The following is a 15020-nucleotide window of genomic DNA, read 5'->3' on the forward strand; positions in this document are numbered from 1 at the left end:
AAATGCTTGTGAATATTCATACATCTGGTTAGAATTTATTGCAATTTACCCCAGTGTGAAGCAGCTTGCTCCAGTCAGGTGTGAGGTAAAACAGAATTCCTTGCCAAGCTCCAGGAAGTGTTGCTCCACGAATCAACAGAACGATGAGTACCACATAAGGGAAAGTGGCCGTCACCCACACAACCTGCATCCATGGAGCAGATGCAAAAATGTGCAGAAGCCACAACATCATGTGGTATGTGTGTCGTGTGTGTCATATATATATATATATATATATACATACATACATATATACATACATACATACATACATACATATGTATATATATATATATGTATATATATATATATATATATATATATGTATATATATATATATATATATATATATATATATATATATATATATATAAACATACATACATACATACATACATACATACATATATATATATATATACACACAGTATATATTATTGTTGTATATTGATTGATGCATCTGGGTGGCAATTTGTAACATCCCTAGAGCTCTTATAATAGAGAGCTTGAAAAGTCGAACAGGTATCCATTCTCTCAACCTGTTACATGGTTTAACTTATCGCATAATTGGATCACGGAAGCAAGCGAGGAGCACCACCTTGATTATAAACTAATATTATTTTAGACACACAAGAGCAAAAATTTAACAACAGAATGATAAACAAGGAGAGCTCCATTCAAAGTACACCACCCCATGCCAAATATATAAATATCATATCCTCCAGCACGCGACATTTCTGTGGCACCTTTGGCGTCCAGCAGTACCACCTTGCAGTATATAGAGACAGTATTGGGAGGGAGAGATGTACAATAATTGATTGATTAATTATGTCAATAAATAAATAAATAATAATCATTTAATTAATAAATCAAAAATATCCTTTATAGCAAAATTAGTTGGTCACTGTTGTGTCCAAATACCAGCTTCCGAGCTCAAAAAGTGCCTGAGATACTTTCCAGATGAGAAAGAAAACATACAAGTACTTAATAAATCGATAATAACTAAGTAATTGATTAGCAAACTTGAATTTTGAACTCTCAAGCAGATTTTGAACAAAAAAAAAGTAGTCACGCCATTATATGTTAATGTGGTTAATCTTGGTGACGTAGGCATATGCATCATCGCTTTTGCGCATGCGCGGCCCGGGGGTTCCGGTGTCTTGTCCATCTTGGTGTGCGGTTGCCTCTTGCCTCGTCATCCGATAAAGTGTGATGATTAAAAGCTGATGTAACAAAGCTTGAACCTGTTTTGGTTGGGCATTCGCTCTGAAGGAAGGAGAGGCGTTTACCTTCGCTGGCGCAGAATACAACACTGCAGGGGAAAATTTCAACATTTTAAAACTAAACCGTGAAAACTATCTAGGTAAATTCCCTAAATGAGGGCATGAAGGATTCCTAAGGTGGATTAAGGAATGCAGAACAGGTTCAGAAGCAGGAACAGAAGAATAGGAGAGTGACAGCCAGGAGAGCAGAGAATGAAGGAACAGGAAGCGAATAAGCAATTGTATAAGTATGGGAGGAGGGGCCTACTTTTTAAATTCTTCGTTAATATTTTTTTTGAAGGTCAGGTGAAAGTGGATCAGAGGAAGAAGGAGAAAGTTGAAGGAGTATGGTGAAAACTAGAATTGAAAAGGAGTCGGCTGGAGAGGATTGAATTATGAAGGAAGGAGAGAAAGAAAAAAAAACGTGTGGAGCGAAACACGTGATCACGATTGGTGGAGAGGAAGCCACTGAGAGAGGAGGAAATTCGGATTTTTTTGGATTTTTTAAAATGGGAAGTATGGAAATATGTCTGAAAAGACAGACAAAGGAAAAAGCAATACAGTGGGAAAACGAAAGTAAATGGACAACAAAAGGCCGCCGAGGAGTCAGGAAAGCCTTGAGGGACAAGGCCTGAAAACACGACAGGAACAACCGACTATTACACACAGGTATGCACGATTTACACCGAGATCTTATTTAAAACACAGTCGACAGAAACACAGTAAAATAAAAATACAATTTTGACAAAAATACAAACGGGAAAAATACTTTACTTTGATAGCATGGAGAGCTTGGAAAAAGACAGCCTCGCTAGCAGAACCGGAAGTGGAAGGGAGGGGTTGGGGACAGAAGGAAGTAATAACCAACAATAATGATGCAACAATCCCCTTAGCCACTACCCGACATACATGCCCACAAGTCAAAAACGACTGGGAACCTCAATTATCTATGCCTTAGGCATTCAGACTTGTACCACAGAAGAGAGACATGGGGAAATCACATGACAGAGAAAGTTTTACCAACATCTGACCATGGTTGGTCAGATGGAGGCATGGTTGGTCAGATGGAGGCATGGTCATCAGGTGAAGGCATGGTTGATCAGGTGAAGTCATGGTCGTCAGATGGAGGCATGGTTGTCAGGTTGAGGCATGGTGGTCAAATGGAGGCAAGGTTGGTCAAGTGAAGGCATGGTCATCAGGTGAAGGCATGGTTGATCAGGTGAAGTCATGGTCGTCAGGTGGAGGCATGGTGGTCAGGTGGAGGCATGGTGGTCAGGTGGAGGCATGGTGGTCAGGTGGAGGCATGGTGGTCAGGTGTTGGTGTTGGAGGCATGGTGGTCAGGTGGAGGCATGGTGGTCAGGTGGAGGCATGGTTGGTCAGGTGGAGGAATGGTTGGTCAGGTGGAGGAATGGTGGTCAGGTGGAGGCATGGTCATCATGTGGAGGCATGGTTGGTCATGTGGAGGCATGGTTGGTCAGGTGGAGGAATGGTTGGTCAGGTGGAGGCATGGTGGTCAGGTGGAGGCATGGTGGTCAGGTGGAGGCATGGTTGGTCAGGTGGAGGCATGGTGGTCAGGTGGAGGCATGGTGGTCAGGTGGAGGCATGGTTGGTCAGGTGGAGGCATGGTGGTCAGGTGGAGGCATGGTTGGTCAGGTGAAGGCATGGTTGATCAGGTGAAGGCATGGTCGTCATGTGGAGGCATGGTTGGTCAGATGGCGGCATGGCATCTCTTAGCAGCTCCACACACCCTCTAGTGAAAACCGGTTCCAGCATTTGCACATGTCATCCTCCCTCAGCTCTCCTTTTTTCGCCTCTGGCACATACATCATTAATGACGCAGTGTGTCTCACACATCTCACTTGCGATTGGGTCGCTGCTTGTCCAGGTGGGCAGAGTAACCATTCTGAGTCTTTACTCACTGGGCGACTCATGGCTATTATTCAGCTCGGCCGGCCCAACGGGATTTCCTGCCTAAAGTTGTGCTCATGGCCTGGCAAGCACTAACAAGTACAAAAAGTTTTAATTAAAACAAAAGCCGCGTCGATGTTACACAATGCCTAGATGCAGCTGTGCCTATAACGTCGATGTTATAGGCACAGGACATTCCTATTGATTCGATTACTTGATGTTATTTTTGTGCAAAGTGAAAATATATCTCGGCAATTTCCCGTGTGTGGCGACGAATTTTTAATATATCTCGGCATTTTCCCGTCTGTTATTTCAGGCGGTGTATGACTGACCATGCCGTGATTTAAAAAATATATATCTCGGCAATTTCCCGTGTGTGGCGACACGTGAACGAAGCTATGCTCCTCTCTCCACATTATTGTGACGACGTATAAATTAAATATTTCATCGTGACGATTGTCATCAAATGGACGAATTTTAAATATATCTCGGCATTTTCCTGTCTGTTATTTTGGGCGGTGTATGACTGAGCATGCCGCGATTTAAACAAAATATATATATCACGGCATTTTCCCGTCTGTTATTTCGGACGGTGTATGACTGACCATGCCGCGATTTAAAAAAAAAAAAATCTCAATGGACTTGAAGTTACAGGCCTTTGAGAATTCATTTCGTTCAATAAAGGGCAACTTTCATCGCATTTTCTTCCCGTTTGTTTTCAACCGAGTCTAAAACTATGTTAGCGACTGTTAAAAATGAAATGATATATCGAATTTGATTTGAAATAAAACTGTGTGAGAGAGGAAGACACCACGGGCCTACAAAACAGGCCTCAAAGCTATGCGAGTTAATAAAATGGTGGATATTTGTTTATATGAAGCCTCTCCCAAAATGGGTGGAGCTATGGTTCCCAGAATGGGTGGAGCTTTGAGGTTTTGTCTTCTCTGCAAGAACAACAAGAACAAGAAGAAGAAGAACAAGAACAACAGCAGAGGGCACTCTATGACCAGCGTCTTGCGACGCGGCTAAAAAGAGGCGTTTAATACAGATAACGAGGAATAAGAACATAACCAACCATACACCAGCAGGGATGAGGATTTTTAGACACACACAATGGGGTGGATTTGATGTCTCTAACTATACAAATTAGCGACGCATATTTGATGTCACATATAATTACTTCTACACTTATCCTAAACACTTAATAATGAAATAACTACTCTATACTAAAGCCTGGTGTTGGCTTAGCGGTTAGGGTGCCGGCTTGGGATCCTGGGTTCGAATCCCGATCGATCGCTGAATTAATGCCAGGGGGGTTGACTCAGCCTGTCATCCTTCCGAGGTCGGCAAATTGAGTACCAGCTCGCTGGGATGAATGATCCTGGTGTGTACCCCGATTTAGAATAGGTACACCGTATCCCTGCGTGTCATAAGAGGCGACTGAGGGTTGGCGTCAGGAAGGGCATCCGGCCATAAAAACATTGCCTCAAACAGGGAACCATGATTGTCATGGGTCCCGCAAGGCTAACCCCCACTCCAGCGGGGAAAATGGCCTTAAAACGATCATTCATTCATTCATACTAACCATTTATTAACCCATAGGTGCCACTTACACAATGATACTAGCACTTCAGCTGGTTCTAATGCAAGGTTATGTTTGTTACGTTAAGATTTTTGAAGCATTTGCCACATTCAAATAGCATATTGTTCTCCAAAAGCATTTATCTGATGCATTTAAACTAAATATTTAATATGTATGAAAACTATCCCCTTCATACTCCTCCACTTTACTCATCCCTCCTCACACCTTTGTCTCTTATCTTCCATTATTTTCCTTCTTCCAGTTTTCAGGCCCCTTCCCTTCACATATATGATAAATAGATGACCCCATAAAAGAACATTTTTATAACCAGCATATCCATTGCTCCAAAGGGGTATTCATTCTGTGTGTACAGTGTATCGAATAACACTTGTTTTCCAGAACTTGCAGGAAACAAAAGAACATTGTTATGTGAATTGCAAGGCCTCGTTGAATTGGGACAAGTTAGGCCTCACTTTCCCCGATGTCTTCACGCCTTTCCACAGGCTGAAGTAAACGATGATGAAGATGAGCAAGATGCACAAGACGAGTTGCCACTTTATTCCGCCAACATTCCCAAGCCCAGAGGAATTTCTGATTTCCAAGACGTTCAACCTGCCCCCGGACACAGACCGACTTGGGTTAAGGGAAATCAAATCACGGACATCACTTCGATAAGGTAAGCGCACCCTAATCTTACAGTAGTGTAGGTGAGTAGGCCCACTCACATGTAGAACTCTTCAGCCGGAGAACTCGAGTGGCTGCTCCATTCGCTGGCGTTCACGTCGTTGTGGTCGATGCAGTTGGGCGTGTTCCAGGCGTTGTTGCAGGTCGACCAGGGCAGGGTCATCGCAAGAGACGAGTAGAGATAGTAAACGGCCCAGGCAATGACGGTGTTGTAATAAAAGGCCACGTAAAAGTTGATGACGCAGATAGCAAAGCCGATACCTGCCGGTGAAAAGGTGGAGGGGAGATGTCGCGAAAATATTGGCACACGGAGGAAAACAGGAAATTAATTCGAACGGGCTCGAAATGTTATCATTCAGGATCGTTCAGAGGATGCTGCGCACTTTGCATTGCAGACTAATAACGATCCCATCGGAGACTCGCTCTTTGTTTCTAAAATTGTCATTATATGGAAAGTAGCGACGACATTTTGGGGAAGATTCCTTGGTTTTTTGGATTTGTTGACCGTATGTGGCAGAGCTTGATGCTGCAGATTTGACGCCAATTGGTTGCATACCCACCAATAATTAAATTATTAAACCAAAGGAAATGAAAACAACAAGCCTGATGGTATTACATTAAGTAGCAACGGTACCCACCCTATGGGCGGGGCTTCAATTGGGTGGCCCAAATGAAAAGGCAAAATATCAGAAATTGAAGGCTTTATTTATTTTAAACGATTCATATAAACATCCGTTAAATCATATCACACCCAAATCATCAAAATCTAAACAGTATTTGTGGAATTTCAATAAAAGCCACATCACTGTTCATATCAGTAAATATTATTCCATGTCTTTGGGAAAACTGGAAATTGGAAAAAAAATTGGTAAAACAATATGGCCTATTTTACTCCAGGGGGTCCCAGGATTACCCACCCAAAATTTCGTTGCAATCGGTTCAGCCGTTTTTGCGGTACCTGGGAACAGACGGACAGACAGACAGACAGACATTTGGTGAATTATAGTAAGATGCCATTATCATAGGTGTTATTACTTTTGTAATGAGAAGCGGCTTTGGCAAAACGACACAAAAAACGCCTTGGAAGAACTCCATGGAAGCGCCAGGAAGCGGTACTCTATATACCAGGAAGGTATATAGACTACCGTAGATCTTCGATCAGGTGCGATCATCGACTAACCCTAACAACTCGGCTAAGGGGCGAGACATACCTCCAGGCCATGCAGTCAGCCTTGTTAATATTGATCAAGTTGCAATTCAAATTAACTTAGCTTCCTGTTTCAAATATTAATATAATCGATAAATTATAATATATAAAGGCACTTGGAGCATAATCTTTCAGAAATATTACATATTTATAGAGATTGTAAGGAATTCAGGAATACAAAACTTAAGCTAGAACTGGACTAAAATATCTACTGGTACTTTCTTGTCCCCAAATTAATCCCTCTCTCTTTTGGGGTTGACAACATGATGTTTCCTTCTCCACATCCTTCTAACCCAAGCATCCGATATCTGAACCCCTACCTCTACCATGTCCCTCTCCACTACTTCTTCCCACCTCAATGTTGCTCTGCCAACTGCGTCCAAGACAACATCCCCCTCTTCCCTCACCTAATACGCGGACGTGCCCCAACCAATGCAGACGTGCCTCTGGTGCCTTTTTCAGACTCACTAACTCCTGTCTGCCTCCTGATAACCTTCTTCCTTTCTCTCCGAGAGATCCCCATCATCCATCTTTGCGTCCACATTTCCATCCTCTGGAACACTCTCTCACTTCCTTTCTCACAACCAAAGCCTCCGCTTCATACAAGAATACAGGTCTTTTTACCATCAAAATTGGATTAACATATGCTGTACTCAGTTTGCAATATTTTCAAATCTTTCACACAGATTTTCTTAAATAAGAACAATACCGTATACAAAATGTCTTGTGAAATCTTTTACTCTTGTATGATTTCATTGCGTTGAGATTTTGTCTAAAGGAAAAAATGAAATTGTCATGAAGTTGCTTTTACCCCAATAATTCGAAGGAGATTTTTCTGTTTGCTCCAGGATATTGCCCTGGATCCCTGTGGAAAACAATCCACTTCGGTGAGCAAGACTAGCGGAGCGCAACCTGTGAGCTGCTTAAGAAGAGCGTGACATGTTTGTGAGCAAATGAACAAGGTTGCATTAAATTGTTTAACGGAAACATGAATCGTTTTAATGGGCGCATGATGCAGGTGCAGGATTTTGAGGTCGTGTTCATCGAAGAGGCCATAAAAAAGATGTCCCATTCACTTGTGATATAAAACTACCATTTGCTGTGTATAAATGTGCATACAAATTGTTCCGCATTGTTTGATAAATGAAATTACTTTTCATTTCAACATCATCAATATAATCTAAAATAAAAGTTAAGGGTCATTAAAAGAGCTTTGATGAAGTGATATTTTGTATATCCTGTAATTTCAAGTCCGATTTGAGAAATTGAGCAATATGGTATATTTGAAATGTAAATGACTCTCACATGTGATATTTATAAAGGAAATTTGACAAGCAGTAGGAAATGAACCATTGGTAGTGATGGAGGTGAGCTTGGAAAGAAGAGCACATTGTCATATAAGAACAAGAAACCTTCAAGGAAATCACTCTTATCTTCTTCATATGATACGATGTATCCCACCATTGTTGAGTCAAAAATAACATCCAAAATAACAGGAAGTCAGAATAAACTGAAAGGTCATTTAACAAATCAAGCTAATGTACCATGCCGACCCCTACCCAGGAGTAAACAATTCAAGCAAATACGAGCGAATAACATCATGATCATGATGGCCGATATCATCGAGAGAAAACTTATCCCTGAGGAACATCAGAATAGAATATAAGGAATGCGCACTGCTCGGGGGGAGCAAGGAGAAGCTGACATTCTGGGCATTAACCCTTCGTTGGAACAAAAGAGTTTTTCTTTATTGTACCGACGAAGGGTTTTTTTTTTGACGAAACCTGCAACATTCGCACCGTTAAGGTACAAAAATAACTTGCGGTTAAATTAGACGAAACTAGAGAGTTCATCGAGCAGCTTACTCCAATCTATATTTCCTCTAAGCCGCCATTTTGCCTGAATCTCGATATTCTCCCGCCAGAGAACACGAGCGGAAAATTTGATTGGTCGAGATGATGTGAAATGGCGTAACATTTTGTCTAAGTATCGCTGAACTGGAACTTTTTGAAAGTGACAAGGAGATTTGTTCTACAGTGTTAAAAAATATATAATTCATTTGAAATTAAGTTGTCTATCAGAGCCTGACATCTGTAGACAGACAGATAGACAAACAAAGTGAACCAATTGCTTAACTGCTTTTTGCTTCACATGTGCAGGTAATGATGTTATGGTTAAATTAGACAGTTTTATTGAACTGTGCCAAAGGCCAGCCGGGCATACCATGTCAATAGAGTATATCAGCCTTGCAGCATAATTCAAACCATGGCTGGCATAGACAGACAAACACACACTCGGAAAACATGCTGACAACTTGGGAATAATCCATATTTATTCCAGGTTTAAAATCAACTTCTGGGCCCATTTCCTCGAAGCCCGGATAAGCCTGTCCGGTGGATATATCACATATCCGGCAAATTAAATTTATCCACTGGATAGCTTCAAGCAACCGGGCCCTGGTTAAATTAGATGTAACAATGTACTGGATGAATTAGACGACTTTCTTGCACGGCACCTGAGGCCTCTTGCGGTTGCAATATTAAAGTTGACTTTGGTATGGTCTGTCACATAAATGCGCACACGCACACACTCCACAATAGCCTCTACCTTTTTGGAAAGGCTAGCAATCAAAACTTTGGAAAAATATTAAAAATACAGTACAGGACTCCGTCCCTCCAAAATAATTGACTGTCGAACCTCCCCTTCCCCAGGTTACTCTTCTGGTCAACAACTTGAATAACTACACCCCAGGAGCTCCGATACCTCATTTTCTTTTCCAACTTGTCTTGCATGGACCATATCTCCAATCTGCCTTTAAGGATAGCTGATGTGTTCGTATTCATCGCAGAGCATTCTGTTCCATAATGGATGGAATAAACAGAACATTGGTCCAGGTATACCAACAACTATGGGAAGCTAGGAGAGGTTCACATTTTTGGTGTTAACGTTTAGGGCTTTAGGTCATCCATAGCAAATTTGCTCAGTACACTGACCACATCGATTTGGAAGTTCTGATGAATACACATCATGGCCAAGCCACTCACATGCTGTTCCCTCACTGTGGACCATATGTATAGTTATTTATCCTGTGCAAAGTACCGAAAGACCTTTCTGCTGTAGAATTTGAGAGAGGCATCGTAAGCAACACTAAGGGCTGCTCTGCTGATATTTTGGGTAGAGATCTATATCTGCATCTTGTAGAGCCTCTCCTAGTGAGATTGGAAGTTTTTCTCTTCTTTCCATGGGGGGCAAGTCCATCTTGTAGAGCCTCCCCTAGTGAGATTGGAAGTTTTTCTCTTCTTGCCATTTAAATGTCCATTACAAGAGTTCACTTTCCACAAGACCGGAACTTCTGAAGGAATATCTGCTGCAAATAAGTGTACCAGATTAGCCTCCATCTGTGGAATTCGTATCTGCAGATTGACTGGCACCAAGTATTGGGCAGTGAATTAATCTTTTGAAAGACAGAGTTTAACCAACTGGTAAGGTGATCAAAGAATGGGTAGAACAGGGCCTTTCTCCAATAATCCTTTGGCTGGAATGCTAGATTGATGTGTCCGATGTCATACTGTCCGAGGATGATTGACCGCAATGACTTATTTTGCAGAAAGGATTCAAGCTTCTTCATAAAGACAATCCCACGTAAAGAGGCTGCTGCCTGCCTATCTGAAGGATGAAGAATGTTCCACCAAAGTGTGGAGTCATCAGCAAAAAGATAAGGAAGATTATCCAGAGAATCAGAAAGGCCATTAATGAAGATTAGGAACAGGCCTGGGTTCCAGATTGCATTAATCAAGAATGACCACACATTGGTCACAACCTGCGACACAAATATATATATATATATATATATATATATATTGTAACGGTTTTGAGAAGTGTAACGAATTTGAGAAGTGTAACGGTTTTTGAGAAGTGTAACAATTTTGGAGGAAGTGTAACGAATGTAAAAAGTATGGTTTTGTTATGTGTAACACCCTCGTAATGTAAATAATGGTCGCAGCCGTCCTCCTAGATAATTCCATGAAACTTACACGCAGGCCACGATATATCTTTTTAAATAGTGTATTTCCTTATTCTATGTAGGCTAAATATGTGTTTCCCACTAGATTGACTTTGCATTGTATCAAACAAAATAAGCGTAGGCCCTTTCAATTTCCCAAAACATCTCCGCTCTCCAAAGTTCCTTTCAAAAGGGGTGCGAGTGGTGTTCAATCCCGCAAGCCGCCATTGCCCATGTGCTAATCTCGGAGAAGAAAGGCGTGTCTCCACCTCGTCATAGAGGGGAGGAGTGAGCCAACCCCACTTGGCCAATCAGCACCGCGGTGAGCGACCCGGTAGGCGTGCCCTCGCAGCCGGCGGCTTGATTCCGCCCGGGGTAATAAAAGCGACGGGAAGGGACTGCTTCAGCAGATGAGATGGGAGATGAGCGAAGAGGTGACATACGAAAGGAGCGGTGAGATGCGAGACGCTCCAAGCCAAAGAGGAGAGGAAACCAGCTAAGGAGAGACGCGCTGAAAGGAGGGAGACGGCTCCACCAGAAGGAGAGGAGCAGGTGTGCCCGAGCCAGCGCGTGACGTCTACAGCATCGGCAGCGTATACGCGACGGAGGGTTTTCCCGCCAAAAACGCGAGGAATTGAGAGCTGCTGCCTCCGACCCTGCCTCCCTCTCCAGCAATCCACCTCAAGCCCTACCTGCCTGCAATATCCCCCGTGTAAGTGTGAACGTCGTCTGTCCTACTCGTTGTCTTGGGGTTAAGTAAAATGAATAGTTTAAGCTAACGATGCACTGTGTGACTGCTTCTTCCATCCATTGCTGTAAATAATTTTGGTCGCTCTTTCTTTTTGCTTGTGTGTGTATAATAAATCTGTTCTTCCTCCGTACTCTGTCTTCTTCTCTTTTCCTTCTCTTTCGGTCGCTTTAGAGGTTTCCCGATTGAATATCTGCGGTGCGATCTGGTCAACGTCGGGTTCTAATCGGGGAGTAACTGTTCGGACGCGGTAATACCAACCGCTCGGTAAAATAACATCTTTAACCGCGTCCGCAACAATTGGTGTCGAGGAGTGAGATCGGACCCGAAGCGTGCTTAACGCGCTCAAAATTACAAGCTGCCGAAATTTATTTTGTTTTATAAAACCCGAATTTTGAGATCGCGCCATGGACAATCAAGGCGATCGGATGTCGGTGGGGGAGATAGACGGGTTAGGGGTAACCCAGGACTTAGGGGAAGAAAGGGAGGAGGAGAGCAATGAGGTGGTTGAGGGTGTATCAGACGCACAAAATGGCGTCCTCGCGCACGAGGTTGCGGGCGCGCAAAATGGCGCCTCGCACATGGCTGCGGCGGCCGCACCCGCTGCACAAGTGGGAGGGATGACCCAAATGCAGGCCCTCATGGAGCAATTTATGGTACAAATGCAGGCGTCCCTCAACCTGCAGAGTGAGCAATTGTGGGTAATGGGGAACCGGATGGATGCTAACAGTGAGCGATTGGGAAACCAAATTGAAGCAATAACCAACAGAATGGGTGACCGTATGCAAAAATGTGGGGAGACCATGGATCGCATGGTGGGCGAGGGGGTCCCAGGGGTGCACGAGGAGGTAACGCGGATCGAGAAGCACTGGTTGAACGAAGCGGAGAAAAGCACGGGTACAATGACCGGGGTAGAAATCGCGACACGGGGTTTGGAAAAGCCGGCGACCGATGAGGTAGAGGGTGTTTTATTAAAGCCAGCGGTCGTCGAGGTGAGTAAAGAAAAAGCGGAAGTGGGCATTGAAATTGAAGAGATGACGGAGGTAGCCCGGGAATTGCAGGGAGAAATGGAAAATGTACAAAGTCCCTGCTCACATCACGATGCTGTGCTTAACCCGAATGGAAGTTTGCAGGTTCGAGTGGAGAAAAGGATCCCCGAGGTGAGTCGTGCTGTATATTGTGCTGGGAGATTTTGTAAAAGGATGTTTGGCGACAAAAGAATTTTCGCGCGCTTGGGATCGAGGAAGCATCCGGGCATTGGTGAAGGGTCCCGTGTGAGTGGAAATGGCACGCGTGGGAGGAAAAAGTGTGCGACGGCGAGTGGGTGTGTTATAAAGTGTGGGAGTGATACCGAGTGCGAGCGAGAATGCACGTCGGGGTGTACGGAGTGTGACACGAATAGTGAGTTGGTGATGGCGCAGGTGCGAGAGGGCACATCAGAGCGCGAGTGTGAAACCGAGTGCGAGCGAGAATGCACGTCGGGGTGTACGAAGTGTGACACGGAGAGTAAGGTGGTGGTGGAACGTGTGCGAGAAAGCACACCTGAATTGGTGGTAGTGCGGGTGTGGGAGAGCCCAGGTGAGCGCGTTAGTGGGTGGATGCAAGAGTGCATGCCCATGGTGAGTGTTACGGAGGACGTAACGGAGGAGAGGTGTGGACCAAAGTGTGCGCAAGAGTGTGCGTGAGAGGTGTGGTGTGTAACAGGGAGAGCGTTGGTGGAATGTACGGACGGCGTTGGAACGCCAGGTTTTGTGAGGGTGAAAGGGGTAGCGTATGCTTGTAAGCATGCAAGTGAAGCATCGACGGTAACCGGGTTAGCGGTTAGGGCGACGGATAGCCGATGCGAGCACTCGGTGCGAGGGGTGCTTTGTTGGGTGCGAGGCCCGGCGCGGGTCGATGCTGCGTCGCTTCTCTTCGAAGCGTCGTTGCCGATTCGGGCTTGGCCCCGCCCCGCACGGTCGAGTCCGGGCTTTGTCGGGCGAGGCGACCGGTCCGGTTCAAGGGCGAGTGGGAGGAGGCGGAACGGTGCCCCCTGGTGGGGACGGGGTTCCGACCGGGGGAGATTGAGCCATCGGGCCCGGGACCGCAAGGTGCCGCGCCGAGATGGTGCGTGGAGCCTCGGTCCAACCAAACCACCTCCCTTGAACCGAAAGCCGGACGGATTCAACCTGCAGGCAACCAAAACAACCCGAATTCATTGCTCGGCTTTACGAACCGAGTTGAATGATGTCATGACGCACCGAGGCTAGGATATAGCGGACTGTGATGATGATGATGGTAGTGATTTGATACGAAATTTATAATAGTGGGTAGAATTGGCAGTAAATGGAAAATTTTTGAATTGGTTGGAATTTGGTGTGCAAAATTGATAGTAGGACCTCCCCGATGTGGTGGGATGGCAAATCCACCATCCCTCACAGAAAGTGGGGCAAATGCGCTATAGCTTATGGGGTTGATGGCAGTGAAAACTAGCCCGGGTGGGTTAGGATATATCGTGTGTAGGGACCTAGAAGATTGACATTAGGTGACGTTAAGATTAGTTAGTGACTGATACCTGTTGTGGGGACGCAGGTAGTTTAGTGTGGATGATAATGACGTGGGAGCGCAATAGTTTAAAGGGACGACTGGGAAGCGCAAGTTTCAGAGGGGAGTAGTTAGCTGAGATGATGCCGTGTGTGAGGATTGAACAGGTGTGATTGCACAGGTGTGCAACTGAACAGGTGAATGGAGCAGTGTATGAGTGAGTGATGATGATTGCGTGTTGTGTTGACCAAATGGTCCAGGAAGAAAGGAGGGTGCAGGTGGCACCAGGTGTGAGGGCACAGGTGTGCAACAACAGGTGTATGTGGCTGTGTGGAATAAATGGTAGTGTGGAATAAATGGAGTATTGGAATGGATGGTCGTGGAGTGAGTATGGTGGAAATTGTGGAGTGGAGTGGATGGTGCGAAGGTGTGAATGGGGGAAGAGTGGACCCCCATCACGGATACCCGGGGCGGGTAGTGTAAGTGTTAGGTAGAGGGTACAGGTAAATTGTGGTTGGATATTGGCATCTGTGGTGCGGGTGAAAGAATGGTCTTTGGATGGGTGCATTAGTGTTGTGGAAATGGCTGGGCGTGTAGCCTGTTAGTGTGTGTAGTTGGTTGGGCGCTCCACCACTGTGAGGATGTCGGCCAGGTGAGGCCGCAGGTGGGCTCTGGGAGCCGGTAGTAGTTGTTGTGGATGGGGCCCGAGGATCCGGAGGACGGACCCGGGTAGCCCAGTGCCAGAGGGCACCGAGTGGGGTGACAGAGCCAGGAGAGGGCCTTCCCCAGTTAGTTAGGTTAGGGTGAGGAGCTAGGTAAGCTCGGGTGGCAACTACAGTGGTGGAGGTGTGCAGGTGGGTAGACCTGCTGGGAGAGCTACACGTCGCAGCCCAGAAATTGTGCGAAGGCACCGGGAGATGAATCGGGGGAGTGAGACCCCAAATTGAGAAGCACCACAGTTTGGTCAATGGGAAATTGGTTTTTAGAACCCATAGTGTAAGTTGGCCAATGGATTGGCAGGGAGAGACCCCGGGTAGTGTAAAGTGTGTTAATGTCATTTAGA

General features: G+C 45.0%; 1 protein-coding gene and 1 long non-coding RNA gene across 3 annotated transcripts in view; one reads left to right on the forward strand and one right to left on the reverse strand.

Annotated features, from left to right (window-relative positions):
* Window positions 1-7910, forward strand: part of LOC137439417 (uncharacterized) — a 104241-nt gene extending 96331 nt beyond the window's left edge. For both annotated transcript variants that reach the window (XR_010986925.2, XR_010986924.2), the window contains 3 exons: window positions 55-235; window positions 5296-5468; window positions 7532-7910. This is a non-coding gene — a long non-coding RNA (uncharacterized LOC137439417). The remainder of the gene's footprint in view (window positions 1-54; window positions 236-5295; window positions 5469-7531) is intronic.
* SLC6A4 (solute carrier family 6 member 4) overlaps window positions 1-15020 on the reverse strand; it is a 131334-nt gene that overhangs the window by 94289 nt on the left and 22025 nt on the right. Inside the window, exons 2-4 of the mRNA XM_078768318.1 lie at window positions 5518-5737; window positions 5266-5404; window positions 50-184 (exon numbers count right to left, since the gene is read on the reverse strand). Coding sequence (XP_078624444.1) covers window positions 50-184; window positions 5266-5404; window positions 5518-5737 — 494 coding nt within the window. The remainder of the gene's footprint in view (window positions 1-49; window positions 185-5265; window positions 5405-5517; window positions 5738-15020) is intronic.

The sequence above is a fragment of the Myxine glutinosa genome, chromosome 14 (genome assembly GCF_964187855.1).
Source record: "Myxine glutinosa chromosome 14, kmMyxGlut1.1, whole genome shotgun sequence".
NCBI lineage: Eukaryota > Metazoa > Chordata > Myxini > Myxiniformes > Myxinidae > Myxine > Myxine glutinosa.